This window comes from Mixophyes fleayi, chromosome 8 (assembly GCF_038048845.1).
Source record: "Mixophyes fleayi isolate aMixFle1 chromosome 8, aMixFle1.hap1, whole genome shotgun sequence".
Taxonomy (NCBI): Eukaryota; Metazoa; Chordata; class Amphibia; order Anura; family Limnodynastidae; genus Mixophyes; species Mixophyes fleayi.
In genome coordinates this window covers 55,431,059-55,448,396 of record NC_134409.1, presented here as the reverse complement: position 1 = coordinate 55,448,396, position 17,338 = coordinate 55,431,059, and the positions used below count along the sequence as shown (strand labels likewise).

The 17,338-nt window shown below is 38.4% G+C and overlaps 1 protein-coding gene across 1 annotated transcript in view; it reads right to left on the bottom strand.

Annotated features, from left to right (window-relative positions):
• NEK7 (NIMA related kinase 7) overlaps positions 1 to 17,338 on the bottom strand; it is a 77,700-nt gene that overhangs the window by 50,357 nt on the left and 10,005 nt on the right. The window contains exon 2 of the mRNA XM_075182591.1: positions 129 to 214. Within this exon, the coding sequence (XP_075038692.1) occupies positions 129 to 185 (57 nt within the window). The 5' untranslated portion in view covers positions 186 to 214. The remainder of the gene's footprint in view (positions 1 to 128; positions 215 to 17,338) is intronic.

The following is a 17,338-nucleotide window of genomic DNA, read 5'->3' as shown; positions in this document are numbered from 1 at the left end:
ATCTTTCACCTAGCTAAATCTCTAGTATGCATTAAATAACATTTCCTTTAGGAGGACTGAACCATTCTTACTACTGCATATCTAAATATAAAAGTATACATATACAAGGTACTGCAAGCACTCCATACCTGCGGCTGGAACGGAGGGGCAGGTGGTCCCTGCATTGCCTGGCACTGCTCCTCCATTGAGTTAGATACGCAGGCACCTCACAGTTCTGCAAGAGACAGTAAACAATTAGCCTAAGGCAATATGATGCTGAACAGATACAATGAATTAAAAAAAAAAAAAAATGATCACACATATTGTTTTACGTTGTGAAAATGACAAATAAATAAAGCAAAAAACACTTCAAATCACGCACTTTTATATCTATAGTCAATAACTGTATCAAGAGTAGGATTTTGAAAGACTCCTAAACAAGTTTTTCTCTTTTTAGTTAAATCTGATCAACCAAACACCTTCTGGTTCTGAGCAGGTTAGTCATTTTATGGCTTGTTTCAGCAGGATAATCCAGACTGCAAGACTTCCAATCTCAGGTAAGAAACATGTTTTATATCTATTTATAAAATGTAAGTAGTAAAAGATTTGTATGTTTTCGTTAACAAAAAAAATGACAAAAAAAGTTATATACTCTGTCTACTTTACATGAATACTTGCTTTAATCCACAGTAAAAGAAAAAGGGGGTTATAACATAATTTACTAGTTATTTTACGGGATAATTCCATATTTAAACTGCTCATCAAAATTGTCAATTCTTGGGAGATTACATGTATCCTTTCATTGACTATTCAGGGTAAAAAATACTCATTCCCAGGTCTTTGTATTTCACTATCGAAGGGGCTTATGTGACGGAAAGGGAATACCAACAAACAAATAATTTGAACCTCTTCACTGAACTATATACAGATGTCCCAGGCTGAAAGAAACAAAGTTAAAACAGGACAACTTTTATTTTAAATACAAAAAACAGCCGGCATTCAATATTTTAGACCCTAGTCAACCAAGAAATACTCTTGAACATCTGTAATCATCTCTGAATGCAGGGAGGATCCAATGCATGTCTACAAAAGCCAGCTAGCTGACTAGATGGCCATAACGCTCATCAAGTCAGTAGGCATCTATCATTTCTAGCCCTATATTGGATGACTCCCTCCTCCAGCACCAAGATTGTGGAGACTGACCACAGCTACTCGGTACTTTTAAATACAAGGATCTGATGGGAGAGAACACGCAAAAAGGCTAGTGTGGGAGAAGGGAGTGATTATGTCTTTTTGCTTGTGTGTAGAAATCAGTAGGACACACAGAATGTAAAGCTGACCCCTAACACAAGGATAACTGGGAGACTGGCTAAGAATGATATTTCAAAGTTTGAAATCAGTAGTTTTAAATAGTATGGAACAACATATAAAGAATCAGAATACAATAAGCTGGATGTATAAACTAGAGATGCTCAGGCTCGGTTCTTTGAGAACCGATTACACTCGCACTTAGCAGATGCCCTCGGAATTGAAACCGTGGCAAAACGTCATTGTTAAGTTGTTGGATCTCGCGAGTTTTGGATTCTATAAGTACCGCCCTCCACAGCGATCCAGCGCCATTTCACAGGGGGACACAGAAGAGGTAGCAAGGTTCCTGGCAGTCTCTAGTGCAGTTGGGCAGCATCATAGGTAGAAAAGAAAGAGGAGAGGTAGCAGTGTTCTTCAAAGTCTCCAGTGACATTCAGGAGAGCTCCATTGCCAGTTGTCACTGCTGACAAATAATAGGGCTGGAAGTGTTCTTCAAAATCTGCAGTTACATTTTACTGTGCCATAGCTCATACAGAAACAGGAGAGGTGGCATTGTTCTTGTCACTCTCCAGTCTCAGTCATGATGATACGAATCCCTCTAACTCATGTGCTAAAGCCTATCTTCAAGTGCATAGTGGTTTTAAGTCAGGGAAACAAATATGTAAATAAAAAGCGTGTACCTTATTAAAGAAAAAAAACACCTCTCTTCTAAAGGTGAATGTTTACTGTAGAAAAACATAAAATTGCCAACATGCCATTCTACCCAAGATATTACTAAGCATACCAGCATCGGCTAGCTCCCTACTCTCAGCTAGATCTCAGCACCTGCAATCTACACTGTCATCATATTCACCCTCATCAGTGTGTACATCATCCTCAAACAATACTAATTCATCCCGGCTGGAATTTACCATCACAGAAATCTGTGTACTTTGATGTAATTGCCGGTAATGTCCTCTCATGGAATTTGTAGTTCATTTTACGGAAGAGCTGTCACGATTTTTGGGCAATTCTTTTAGACCAGACCAAATGTCAAAATGTTGTGAAGACTCATCTGCATCACCACTGGGTGTCTTGGGAAAGCCAAGTTTTTTCCTAGCAGCAGTTTCCAGAGAAACTGAAGGAGGAGACGTCATTGTGTCATGTACCACTTGAGCTGTCAGCTTGCTGACCAGAAGCTCATTGCATCTCTTGAGATCTGAATCAGTTGGAAAAAAAGAAAAGACAAAGCTCTTAAACCTAGGATCAAGCACAGTTGCCAAAATGTAATGATCCGATTTCAAGATGTTAATAACTCTTGGATCCTGGCAAAGCGAATAAAGTACTTTATCTACAAGTCGAACATAATTAGCGGAATTGATTTGTTTCATTTCCTCCTTCAATTTCTCTTGCTGCCTTTCAAAAAGTCTAATTAGGGGAATCACTCGACTCAAGCTAACAGTGTCTGCACTCTCTTCACAGGTGAATACCTCGAGTGGTTACAGCACCTTGCACAACATGGAAAATATTCTCCACTGCGCTGGACTAAAGTACGTTTCCCCTAAATTCTATTCTTCTTGCAGCTGCTACATTCTCCTACATACTGTTGCAGAATCCCGAAAATGACCCTATAGATTTCAGGACAAAGACAGCATCTCCTGCATGTCATTGTCATTTTTTAAAAAGTTCTGTACCACCAAGTTGATTGTGTGTGCAAAACGGAATGTGATTGAATTACCCCCACTGTAATGCTCTAACAATATTGGTGGCATTATCAGAAATCACATATCCTCAGGAGAGTCCAAGCAGGATAAGCCATGTTGCAATGACACCTCTTGTCAGCGGTATTACCTCTGACCAGCACCTTGTCTCGACTCTGATAACCACTTCTCACTCCCGCCTTCAAGACTTCTCCAGTGCTGCTCCCCACTTATGGAATACCCTAACACGCTCAATCAGACTTTCCCACAGCCTTCAAATCTTTAGATGCTCTTTGAAACCCATCTCTTTTTTTAGAGGTGACCTTATCCTTGATAACACTATTCACACTAATGCACCCTCACAACTATACCAATCTCCACTCTGAGCCACACTAGCTACTCTTGTTATAGCTGTGCCCTCTTCCCTTTAGAATGTAAGCTATATAATGAGCAGGGTCCTCCATAACCTGTTTTCATGTCTCCATTCATTTTGTCTGTCTTGTCTGTTCTTGTTTTCTGTATGTCCTGTTTTCTGTATGTCATTGTCTTCCCTACTGTACGGCGCTGTGGAGCACTGTGGTGCCCTACAAATCTATGATAATAATAATAATAATAATAAGCCTCTTAGTGAAGCAGATGATACACAGAGTAGCCTGCATCTGAAAAATGTGACATTATTGTGTACGTGCTGCTGCTGTTCCTGCTGCTGAAGGCAAATCACCAACCCAGTGGGCTGTCACAGTCATATAATCTTTAGTTTGCCCAATTCCGCTTGTCCACATATCTGTGGTTAGGTGTACAGTGGGTAGAATGGCATTTTGAAGCCAATAATTACATTTTTACGAACCTTCTGGTAGAGATGAGGAATAGCTTTTCCAGTAAAATGGTGTCGTGATGGAATTTGATAACGAGGACAGAAGACCAAGTAACTGTCTAAAATCAGCTGTATTAATAGTGGAGACTGGACACATATCTAATGCTAACATAGTCGCCATAACCTCTGTGATACGCTTTGCGACTGAGTGACAGCTATCATACTTGCTTCCTCTTAAAAAAAAATTTCAACAGTCAAATGTTGTAAACTATTAGAAGTCTTCTTCTAGGTCTACTTCTGGCTTTAAGATCCATCCCCAGCAGCAGGAGCATCAGTAGTGGGCCTAACGCTCAAGGATTCTTCTGAGGAGTCCTGGATAGGGGAGGAGTCATCTCGCCTTAGAAACTTGGATGCAGGACTAACTCCAATCACTTGCGAGGATATTGATGATGAAGGTGTTGGGGGTGTAGATTGCAGGTGCTGAGATCTAGCGGAGAGAAGGGAGGCAGCTGATTGCTGGACTGCTTGTTATTTTTTAGCATAAAGTTTCTGATTTTCACAAAAGCTTTCCATGAACTCGCTTCAAATGGCGTAACAAGAATGAGGTTCCTAGATGGTTAAGGTCCCTACCCCTACTGACTGTGGCTTTATAATGCTACAAATGGCTAGACAAATGTTGTCAGGATTTGTCTAAAAATAATTCCACATAAGAGGTGGATTTTTTTGGTGTTATGCCCAGGCATGACAATGGCCTTCTTCTCATCACTGGCAAGAACTGCATCCACTGGTGCATGACTTGCCACAGCAGAGTTCATTAACACCACTGTTTGCTTAGGTGCCTTAAGCCCATTGTTAGCTTGTTTTGTGGAGGCCCAAACAAACCAAGCCCTTCAGCCACAAAGTGGCACTGCTTGTCGCTGGAGTGCTTGCTTTGTTAAACTGTACATGTCCTTTTCAATATCTTACATAATGGTGGGTGGGAGGACACAAGGACAATTCCATCTTGCGCCACTTTTATTTTCTGACACTGCTCTGTGGCAATGTTTCCTAGATGTGCTATCTCACATGATGGCACTGAACCTGTCACATGTATTCCTGTCCTCGCCAACAAACACACATGGAAAAAAGTGACTGCCTCATACAAAACCAACACTCCGTTCCTGAAATAATCTGCACTGCTGAGTATTCTGATTACGACATTTAGGAGAAATCTGACTTTATTCAAACACACACAAAATATTCGTATGGCTTTGAATCAACATACTATTTAGCTATTGTGTGACTAAATACAAAGGAGTTAAACCAAAAAAATACACAAATGTAAAGAAGTGCATTATCTAAATATGTAAGTAAATATGCAAATTACCTTACCATTTTCTTTTATTCTCTGCACCCATTTTAACATTTAATTTAGAAATGGTCTCAAATCTAAATGTAACCTTTTTATCTCATGTAGTCTTTGATTTGTAAGCGTTTAAAAATGTCAAATCAGAAAAAGGTCGGCATTTGTGAGTACACAACTCTAGTTCTCTCAGATCATCACCGATATATTTCAATAAAATAAAAAGGCATTTAATTCACAACTAGGTTTCAGGAAGTTACCATTTCAAGGCCATGGTTTCAACAATTTTAAAAAAAATTCCCCCAAAAAATAGGACTTTCATTTATTCCTTTAAGATTATCCATAACAAATTTATATTTTGATCTTAATGGGATCTTATATATTGAGGAGTGAGGTAATAGGCTGAACGAGACTAAACTAATTACATATGGGCTGACAGGGAGTTAAACATGGAGAAAAGGGGTTAACAATGATGATGCAGGTATGGCCAATGAGGACACAGGGAGGAGCAGAGATTGTAGTGATATCCTCTTCCTGTGGGCGGCCCGATCTCTTGTTCCTGCATCGTTTGTCACCCTCCCGCCCGGCTATTGAAATTAGGTTTACAGTTTGATCATGTCGGTAGGAGAGCAGGCAGTCAGCGGTAAATGAGCAGATGGTGCTACTAGTATGACTGGGGTCATTGCCCCCTCCCAAAAATCATGACTCATGGTCCTCCTGATTGAAGGACCCCTTGGAAGGCTTTGAGCGGGCGCAATTGTCGAGTCTAGGAGGGGCGCAGCCGCCTCGTTAGCCCAAATTTAACTCCAGGTCAATCGTAAAGAAGTTTACTCCTGGGACCAGTGGGCAAGGATATGACACACATATATATATATATATACATATATATATATATATATATATATATATATATATATATATATATATATATATATATATATATATATATATATATATATATATATATATATATAACAAAATAAGTAGGAGGGGGCGCCACATAGTATAATACTGTATTCAACAATACAGATAGGTGTACCACAAGCCAGAATTTAAATCACCAAGTGGATATAGGCACTCAGGTGTTAAGAGTGAATCAGTAAGGATAAAAACACACAAAAGAGGAAATATTTCCAAGACCACCAACACCATACCAATATGCGTACCAGATAAAAGAACTTTGAAGCTTATCTGTAGGTATAGTTGGTCCCTTCATAGATTAGAGTAACTTTGATTCCCCTTCAGGTTGGTGGAGTGTTATTACTCAACACTTACAGGATCATAAACAGGCACTTCATATATCCTCAGTGATAACCACGTTTATATAAAGAAAAAAGGAAGGGCTCTCATAGTGTAATACCATATGGTTACACATTTATTGGAGAGTAAAATACAGATGTACACTTACATTAAAAAATTAAAATATATGCTTATCTGGGTATCTTTGAGCTGGAACAGGACAGCAGGATCCAGTAACTATCACGCTACCACGTTGCCAGAGATACAGATCATTGAGTCCTTTAAGAAATAATCCTCAGCAAGGTTCAACACAGAACACGCTGCCACGCTGTTAGATATATATCAGCAGGCTCTTAAACATCAATCCTCAACGCGTTTCGTCTCATTAAGCAGAGACTTCATCAGGAGGAATCATACCTTGCTGAGGATTATTTCTTAAAGGACTCAATGATCTGTATCTCTGGCAACGTGGTAGCGTGATAGTTACTGGATCCTGCTGTCCTGTTCCAGCTCAAAGATACCCAGATAAGCATATATTTTAATTTTTTAATGTAAGTGTACATCTGTATTTTACTCTGCAATAAATGTGTAACCATATGGTATTACACTATGAGAGCCCTTCCTTTTTTCTTTATATAAACGTGGTTATCACTGAGGATATATGAAGTGCCTGTTTATGATCCTGTAAGTGTTGAGTAATAACACTCCACCAACCTGAAGGGGAATCAAAGTTACTCTAATCTATGAAGGGACCAACTATACCTACAGATAAGCTTCAAAGTTCTTTTATCTGGTACGCATATTGGTATGGTGTTGGTGGTCTTGGAAATATTTCCTCTTTTGTGTGTTTTTATCCTTACTGATTCACTCTTAACACCTGAGTGCCTATATCCACTTGGTGATTTAAATTCTGGCTTGTGGTACACCTATCTGTATTGTTGAATACAGTATTATACTATGTGGCGCCCCCTCCTACTTATTTTGTTTTAGATTATTCCAGTCCACCAACTGGCTTCGTGGGAATTTTGGCAGCCTCCTGAACATAGGATATCTACTTCTTCCAAAGGACAATATTTGAATTGGAACTTGTTTATCTTCTCAGAGTTACGCGCTGCACTATCTATTGTATTTGTTTATATATATATATATATATATATATATATATATATATATATATATATATATATATATATATATATATATATATATATATATATATATATACACACACACACACTGAGAAAAATGTTTATGTGTTCAATACTTATTTCACCCGCTGTATATATGACGTGATTATCCAAATTAAAAAAAATATATATAAAAAAAAAAAAAAAAAACTTTGATTGCCTAGTACATGAAAGTAAGATGATGCCAGAGTTAAAGGAGAAAAAAGGCAAACAAAAAAAATGTAAAATGCCCAAGTATAATTGAAGAATATAAAAAAAAAATATCCATAATATTTATTAAAAAATACAGCATATAAAAAAAGAAATATTCTTGTTAAATATATCTTGTAGGAGTCAGTAACGATCACAATCATAGCAAATGGTCTGTAATCATACGAATACATAAAGGAGCTCATTTCAATGTACTCAGTAATGGAACAACATATAGGACAGATTTTGAGCCATTAAGCTTGAGGATAAAACCACTCAAAGTTTAGGTTTTAGATTGTCTATGTGTACAAAGTGTCTTATGAACAGTTTGTGAAAAGAACTTTCTATTAAAATTAATTGCATCAATAGGTCACGTGATGGGAGGCAAGGGTACAGAAAAGGAGCTCCATATGAGACCTTGACAGCTTCCTAGTAAAACTTAATCTGCCGACTCAGGCAGTAAATAAGAACGTACTGAATGCTGAGCTTGGGAAGAGGGAACACTACCTGCATTTATGTCCGAATCATGCATTACTGTATTCCCTAATAAAGGCAAAGATCCTAAAGAATGTGAGCCTTCTTGCCAGACATCCCTCATGAACATGGATGCCACAACATTAACCAAAACAATAAGTATAAGACTACACAAGGCAATTAACACAATAATACAAATGCCACACAGGTTTTATGCCAGACAAAATCAACTTTCATACCTAATCATTGCCTGAAAATGCATTTACATCCTTCACACTCACTCAGGCTACCAGATTTTGGTGTCTGGATGCAGCAAAAGCATATGACTGATTATTTCTAAGAATAAACATGATGACTATTATTATCTATTCAAATCTGAACAAAATTGTTTAGACCAGTCTGAATTGGTTGGATTTAGATTCTCTATATATGGCCTGCAGCTAGAGGGGTCATATTGGCACATTTTTCATTAAGAAGGGGGACCAGACAGGGTTGACCCACTCTCTCATTCTTTCCACTATTGCATTTGAATACATTGCAATAACAATCAGAAAAAAAGGACACCATCCTTGAGTTAGGCTTTGCTGCAAGCACAAACGCCACCTTTTCCTTAGCAAGCTCCATACCTCATTAGGCAGCCCTTCATACAACTGAGCACTTTTGTTTATTAAAAGTCATGCCTAAGTCATTCCTCCATAACACCACAAGAATAAACTAGCTGTTTAAGAAGTTGCAGATGTGCATGCGGTTGTCTGCACGTGGTGGAAAGTCTCCAAATACCCCACTGCAGTTCAACAACACTCTCCCGGAGCTATATGGTTTTGACGAGGTGGAGTTTTGGGAAAAATGGGGAGTGTGCACACACACACACACACACACACACACACACACACACACACACACACACACACACACACACACACACACACACTCTGTCAACACTTTTTCTGAAATGTTGCAATAGTGCCACCAGAAACTATAGTCCTTAGTGTACCACTGCCGAAATTAATCTCTCTACCGAACAAACACTCTTGCTCTAACTAGCCCCCAAAGCCGACAGCCCACCTGCAGAAATGGCAGAATGATATAGAGAAAAGTGGTGAGGCAGACTGGCTAGAGACACTGGCTGCTCCTCTCTAAAGTATCAGTGCTAGAAATACTTTAATCCAAGTGATACAATAACAGAAACCATACGTCTCCCCCAACTGCAAACACTCATGGCCTAAGTACCAATTCTAGATGCCCTAAATTTCATCAAGAGAGCGCAACTGGTTACCTTTATCTGAGCACGTGTTTAGAAATATTGGATGTCATCTGGGAATTCCCACTACTGCTCCTTTCTATTCTATATTTTAGGGGTAGTGGTCCGCCCTGCATCGCCATTTTATAATAGACCATTCATCGAGGGAGTATTTCTGTTCATACGAAAAAAACATTTCCATGTTCTAGATGTCACCCAAATCCCCCTCATACTGTAGGTATTTAAGGCTTTAATTGATAACATGCTCCTGCATTTTTTATATGTAGGCACTCAAAGAGGCACAATAGCGAAACATGAGACAGTGTGGAGTAACAGGATTTCTTTCAATCACCCCCAAGCTCATTCATAACAAACTATCCCATGCACTTTACTGTATCGACAACCAGCATGATGATGCTATTTTATGGTGTTAGTGGGAAATATGGATCCCCCCCCACTTACCTTTTGTCTCATCCCTCCTCATTGGCCCTCATACGGGCAGGTTTATTGATAAGCCAAAGAAAATGAAGCAATAAAGAGTGTTTTAAATGACGGAGAAGGGTCTGTGCTCATATGTCCCCCAGTGACACCTGACTTCTCCATTCCTGGATACGGTTGCTACTACCCTGGCTCCGATTTGAATCCCCACAACCATACTAATTCTAAACACCCCAATACGCACTTACTACTTTATAATCAATGTTTTGTAGTTAAATACTTATTGTTTTGTCTGCACCCACTATGCACTGTTTGCACACTCTTTCTGTACCCCCTCTCCCCATACTTTTAATAAAAACTATTGATGTTAAAAATTATAATATCTATATCTATATATGTATATATATTTATTTGTGTGGGTACTTTAAGCAAGCTTGATTTGCTAAACTTTGATTAGCTGTGGCTACTGAGCAGTTAATGTGATACATGAAACATTAGATCTTAATGTTGTAAGTAAAGCTGGGTACACGTTACAGAAAATTTCTCATTATCAGCTATCTAACGATTTTACCAAAAATTAAAAGCCACGATGAGCATGCCGATTTATGTGTACATATGTAAGCAATTTACCTTCAGATCGTCCTCCTCAGTCATAACCATCTGCTAAAAATATCTTGCGACTCTGTAAACTCTATGGAGATCTGCCTACACTGAGGGTCAGGAGTGCATGCACACTTCCATATTTGTCCAACATTGTTCCAACTACGATAGTGATTTTTAGTCAGTTTATCAAAACAATTTATATAATACGATGTGCTTTAGTATGATAAAACACGATCGTGGGAGCGATATCGGACCTTACAATCGCTTATCGTGTGATAATCGGCACGATAATTGGGTGAAAAACCAGCTTAAGAATCGGTCAACTTGAGCCACTTAATATATTGATAACTTTTGTTTGCATTACAGCTTTATTAACCATTTGCAATGGATCATGAAATGCTTATCTCTATATAAATGCACATACAATCTCTAGTGCGGTAAACAGAGAAGAACTTAACAATTTACCACTGGCAAAAAGTACTAAGCATTTATTTTTAAACAAGTACATTGACATGATAAATAACCACTATGCTTTAAATATTTTTTGTCCACGTCTGTTTTAGTAATAATAAAATATTAATTAGTTTAGTACAAAAACATAATGGCTACCAGTATTCAACAAACAATGTTTTGCTTACTAAAGTAGCTGTGCTTCCATCATACATAGCTTCTTCATTGCAGTAACACCAGCACAGATGCAGTTACTTGAGACAATTAGTTAATTGCCATTTAATGTTACCCGCACAGTGGAATAGAGAGCACTTGTCATAACATTGAAACACAATGGAGAAGCAGCTTCTAAGTGTACCATCTCCTCCCTATATTTTTAGGCAGCAGTCTAAATCAGATATATGAAGTTCCTACTAACCACTATTCTACAATTATAAGTGCTACTTTCTACATACACCGATCAGCCACAACATTAAAGCCACCTGCCTAATACTGTGTAGGTCCCCTTCCTGCCATCAGAAAAGCTGTGACCTGTTGAGGCATTGACTCCACAAGACCTCTGAAGGTGTCCTATGGTATCTGGCACCAAGACGCGTAGCAGTAGATCCTATAAGGCCTGTAAGATGCAAGGTGGAGCCTTCAAGGCTTGGACTTGTTTTTTCAGCACATCCCACAGATGCGCAATAGGAATCTGGGGAATTTGGAGGATTTTTGAACTGTGGTAGGGCACATTATCCTGCTGAATGAAACCACTGCCATCAGGCAATACTGTTGCCATGAAGGAGTGTACTTGGTCTGCAACAATGTTTAGATAAGTGGCCAAAGTAACATTCACATGAATGCCAGGACCCAAGGTTTCCCAGCAGAACATTTCCCAGTGCACCACAATGCGTCCACTGGCTTACCTTCTTCCCATAGTGCATTCTGGTGCCATCTCTTCCCCAGGTAAACGAGGCACACGCACCTGGCTGCCCCTATGATGTAAAAGAAAACATGATTCATCAGACCAGAACACCTTCTTCCACTGCTCCAGGCTCCACTTCTGGTGCTCATGCGCCCATTGCAGGCGCTTTCGGCATTGGAGAGGGGTCAACATGGGCACTCTGACTGGACTGCGGCTACACCGCAAGCTGCGATGCACTGTGTGTTTGGACACCTATCAGTAACTTTTTCAGCAATTTGTGCTACAGTAGCTCTTCTGTGGGATTGCACCAGACAGGCAAGCGTTCACTCCTCAAGCGCAGCAATGAGCCTTGGGCGCCCATGACCCTGTCAACCAGTTCATCAGTTGTCCTTCCATGGACAACTTTTGTCAGTTACTAAAATCTGCATACCGGGAACACCCCATAAGACCTGCCGTATTGGAGATGCTCTTATCCACTCATCTAGTTATCACAATGTGGCCCTTGTCAAAGTCGCTGAGATCCTTACGCTTGCCCATTTTTCCTGTTTCCTATACATCAACTTCAAAGAGAGACTGTTCACTTGTTGCCTAATATATCCCACCCCATGACATGTGCCATTGTATAGAGATAAACACGTCATTTGTCGTTGTTTTTAATGTTGTGGCTGATCTTTGCATACCCCATCTCTATTTCCAGTCATGTTACTTTTGTAAAAAACAAATATAATAAAACACTGCTCCATATGTCAGTTTCTTTGCCAAACAAAATTGTCCAGTATTGATTACACATGGTTTATTTTTCTTTCATAAAATATATATTGACTTTTAAGTAAACTTTCAGTCACAGCCTACTACTATCTACAGCCTTGCAGCATTCCTATACTATATGACATCTAAGCCACTTTCCATTGTAATTTCTGTATACACAACACACAAAATGTCATAGTTTTGTACCTACGACACCTAGCAACTAGCACTCCCTGCCAGTATACAATAAGATGTCAATGCATCAAAAGTTTACGGGTGAATTTACATTGCAGCAAGGCTGGAATGAGATAAAATAATTACATTAAATTTATAATGTTGCTAAAGTTTTAAAACTTAACTTTGAAATATGAGGTAGAAGTATCAAGATAACCATACAAAAAATAAATGAAAACCCAAGAACATTTCAATAAAAAAAAAAAGAATGTTATAATGAAAACATATATGAGATATATGAAAGTAAAAATGAGGTAATGAACTTGTACACACAATCCAATGATTTGAGACAAGGCATTGGGGTACTTCTGTCAATACGTTTGCTGCTTTAATATGTAGTATAATTAGCTAGCTACATGCACCCATTTTTCCAGCCTAGTGCTTTCTTATGAAACAGTTTGTGGCACCCATTTTTCCAGCCTAGTGCTTTCTTATGAAACAGTTTGTGTAGGTGGTAGTGCAGCTTTAAAACTAGGGAGATCGCAATGTCAAATACAAACATTTTTTTATTTAAAAAAAAAAATATATATATATATATATATATATATATATATATATATATATATATATATATATATATATATATATATATATATTACAGCTGTGCTGTTGCAGAAGCTAACATCTTGAAACTGGGGTCATCACTGTATTTTGTTGTGTTCCTAAACTCTGCAGACCCAGATTTACATTCTCATTACTAAAAACTACATCAGTCACAATGCACTAGTTGCTGTGTATTATGTCCTCCTGATGGTTATGCTTGCCAATTGTTTGCTTGGTATCATCCCTTAGAACTTCAATGTGCACTCAATGAATATATATTCATTGAGTCACTTGCTATACAGGAAAGACAAAATAACAACGTACTCCACATATGTTGGTGGAACAGAACACAAAATCTATCACTACACAGAGTTAGACATTATGATGTCAATTGTCAAAGCAATCTAATGTCAATATTCCTCCATTAATTAAACAATAACAATGCATCAAATATTAACTACATGAGTATCCCACCTCCAGGCAGAAATGTGAATATGCAAAATGCGGGAGCTTGAATAGCCTTGCAAATACAAGAGATTTCAACAGCATACCACAAATAAGGAAACTGCCCACCTGCTACAGGCTTGCTATCAGATACAGTGTGCTGCTAATGTGATCTGGGTGCATGAAAGATAAAAGTTAACATATCGACACTAGCTACATAGCTTTTTTTTAAAAAAAGGTGTTTAAAAGGTGTGATCTATAAATATTATACATATCTACAGGATTGACTTGTCAAAAGTTAACATCAAGAAACATGTTCCTAAGTTTATATTTATCTCACTGCATTCCACCAAAAACAAATTAGGCTAAGAATCATGAAGTGTCAGAGCTTACCGTTGTATGACCCCAGCTAGTGAACAGCACTTTTCCTAGGGTAGTGCAGACACTCTAGGCAGCTCACCCCCCCCCCCCCCCCCCCTTTCCTTCCTTGGAATCTCCAACCCCTTTCTCTAGCACTCCACCACCCCTGCACTTCTTACTTTGGGTGTAGTTGGGCATAGGGATGGTGGGTATGGGGCAACATCTTCTCTTAGCTGTGAAAGCATATCAGCGGCTGGCCTTCAATGTGGGGGCACTACAAGGTAAATAAAAACACTAAATGGGTGATATTATAGCACTCATCCAGTGCTTTAGGCACCTCCTAATCCCCGACATATTAGATGATTATTTAGGTTTGTGTAGTGGCCCTGCCATCTCCATATAGAACTTCAGTGAGGTAAACTCACATACCAATCCCCACTGTTATCAGATTGCAACAGTTCACTTCCATCTATGACAGCTAGCAAAGGTAAGAGCTGCCTGTTGGCAATGACAAATGGTTGTGAGAGTTACATTTTCTCTCAGTATATAAATGATTAACACTTCTCTATAACGTACCAGAGCCATTGCCTATCTAATGAGAAGCTCTGTTCCAGACCAAAACCATTATTCAAGCTTAATGTCACAGTACAGTCTTTTCCTCTAATTGAATTTTGGACAAGTTAATATTTGTTTTTGCTTTTTTAGGTCTAACCAACATGCATTACATGGGTTGTAAGCTTGAGTTTGCACAGTAAGGTGATAACAATATTTATATAGTCAATAAACAACTGCTAATAACAAATATATATGTAAAAGGTGCCACCCCTTTAGAAGTTTTACATTTTCTAAGAAGTGAGTAGCACATTGTTGTACTCTCATGTAAACAATTTACTAAAAAGAGTGGCTAAAAGTCTGCCTGCAGTGTATTTCAGTGGGGAAAGGCCACCTTGTATTTTAAGTTAAGTGGCTCATTAACATCTCTGAGATAGCTTTTGCTTGCATGATGGAGATCTGTTAATGTGATTAGAAGATGACTGTACAAACACCATCATTGTAGTCATTGCCCAACCAAATGTACCAACATGCCCAATAATAATCAGATCAATCTGGATAGGATCATCAGGCACGGTGGTCATTTTTGGGTCACACAAACTGTGACACCAGGCCAAATGTCCAGTTTCAGTTGCTCTTAGATTTGATTCACTGGTTCTACAATATTTTTTCCCAAGTGGAAAAAAAAAAGACCACAAAGGTGTTCGGCCTGCACTATCTTGTGTGGTGGGAGAGAGAGTCCACAGTGTCCAGAATTTTGTTAGACACAGGAAGTAAAAGCTTGTCCATATCAAAACCTAAAAATAACTGAAGTTGTTGAAATGACAAGGCTTGCAATACATTATCATTGTATACACTTATTTATAACTCCTCTGGAGAATTTCAATATAAAGAAAATGTGGTTAGAAAGCCTTTCTATCAGTGCTGAGGTCATTCCTAGAAGTCCTGTAATCAGGGAGATGCTTAATCAATACCTCATTCCCAATACTTCCATCGACCATGTTCTATCTAAGGGTATCCACTGAAACTTATTGGACAGCTGACGCAGCTTATTCAGCCTGCTCAAACCAAGGCTCAATCTCACCAAGATTTAAAATTCTTTAGTCAATTATGCCAGGAGAATACAGTCTTAGGAGCAGACATCTTCCAATTATTATGGGTTGCAGGGCGAGCAGCCTTCAAAGCTACAAGTTAAGAGACACACAACTTTTCGGCCTTCTGCGATAAAAATTAAAAGCAACCCATCTACCTTGACAGTCAGTCTTTTTAGTACAATTAAATATTCTGATCCATTTTACTATAGGCATCAATGCACAAATGGTCCAAAATAAAGAGTTTTAGTACTCTTATATAGAGGAGCACCCCCTTGTTTCTATTCAGCTTGCTGTACATACAGAAGTTCCAACTAGAGGTGGGAGCACCAGAATGTTAAATTGAGAGAAAGAGCTGCCTCAAATAAAAGAAGAGAAGTGCATCTTGGCCAGCAGTCTATAAAAAGTATAGTTTATGTGTACAGGAATTTTCTCAGAGAACAGAAAATCAATAGTACTCTACCACCATCTCCAGCCTCTATCTGCTGCCATGGGGTTGGTGAAATTAGATGATTATTGTGCATCATAAATGTTCTGAATGAATACCATGAAAACAGTGACTCTCCCAAATCTTTACCCTGTGTGGAGCGGTCAGTATTAACCCCTGCCTTATCTACAATACGTAGATCTGATTAAAAATAACTGACAGGGCTCAGGAAATGGAGCTCACACAAAGAAAGTAATATCTCCATCAGTGCGGCCTGAAGAGAACATATAGGAACCACAAAGGCAGAGTATTCCACTGCATAGGTGAGGTCAGTTCTATCACCTGTCCATTTAGTAACATGAACTGAAAAGAATAGGTTTAGCCTATTTATTGTTTTATTGCTGTAAATAAAAAACAGTTCTAAAAAATGAGTCACCAGTCTACTTATTACTTATGCATGCTGATGTACCATAGTGTAGCCCCAGACACATGTAACCAAACATGCCAAAGAGTAACAGAGGCAAAAACTACAGGGCTCTTATGGTAGTAAATTATGCATAATTTACATTCCACAAGGATTTTCTTCAAATGATCATGCTTCAATCTAAAGCTTTCCATATGCACACATACCAAGCGTTTCGTCCCATCCTCTATAGAATACCAACGTCTTCCTATTAGTCTTGTTCACCAAGTAACAGATAGGTAATATGTGTAACTGTAAGCTGGTTCTAGCATTACACTTACACCAGACGTGTTAGGTGCTTTAAATTTCACAATAGGGATCACATTTCACACTTAATCCTAATAGACTTCAATAGCATTGAGTGGAATGTTTTATAACATTCACAATACAGAACATAATAGATATAAATCATTCCAAATTAATTAGATGTGAATTATGCCATTTAAATATAGTAACCAATTTTCATGCAAATAAAAACGCTGACAAATCATATATAAAGTTGCCGAGATGCGAATGAGCCCTAAGAGTTAGATTTATAAAAATGTAGCAATGATACCTGAACATTTATTTCAGACACCTGCCGTGTTGAGAGCAATCTGAGAATGTTTCTTCAATAGCTCTTTAAAAATAA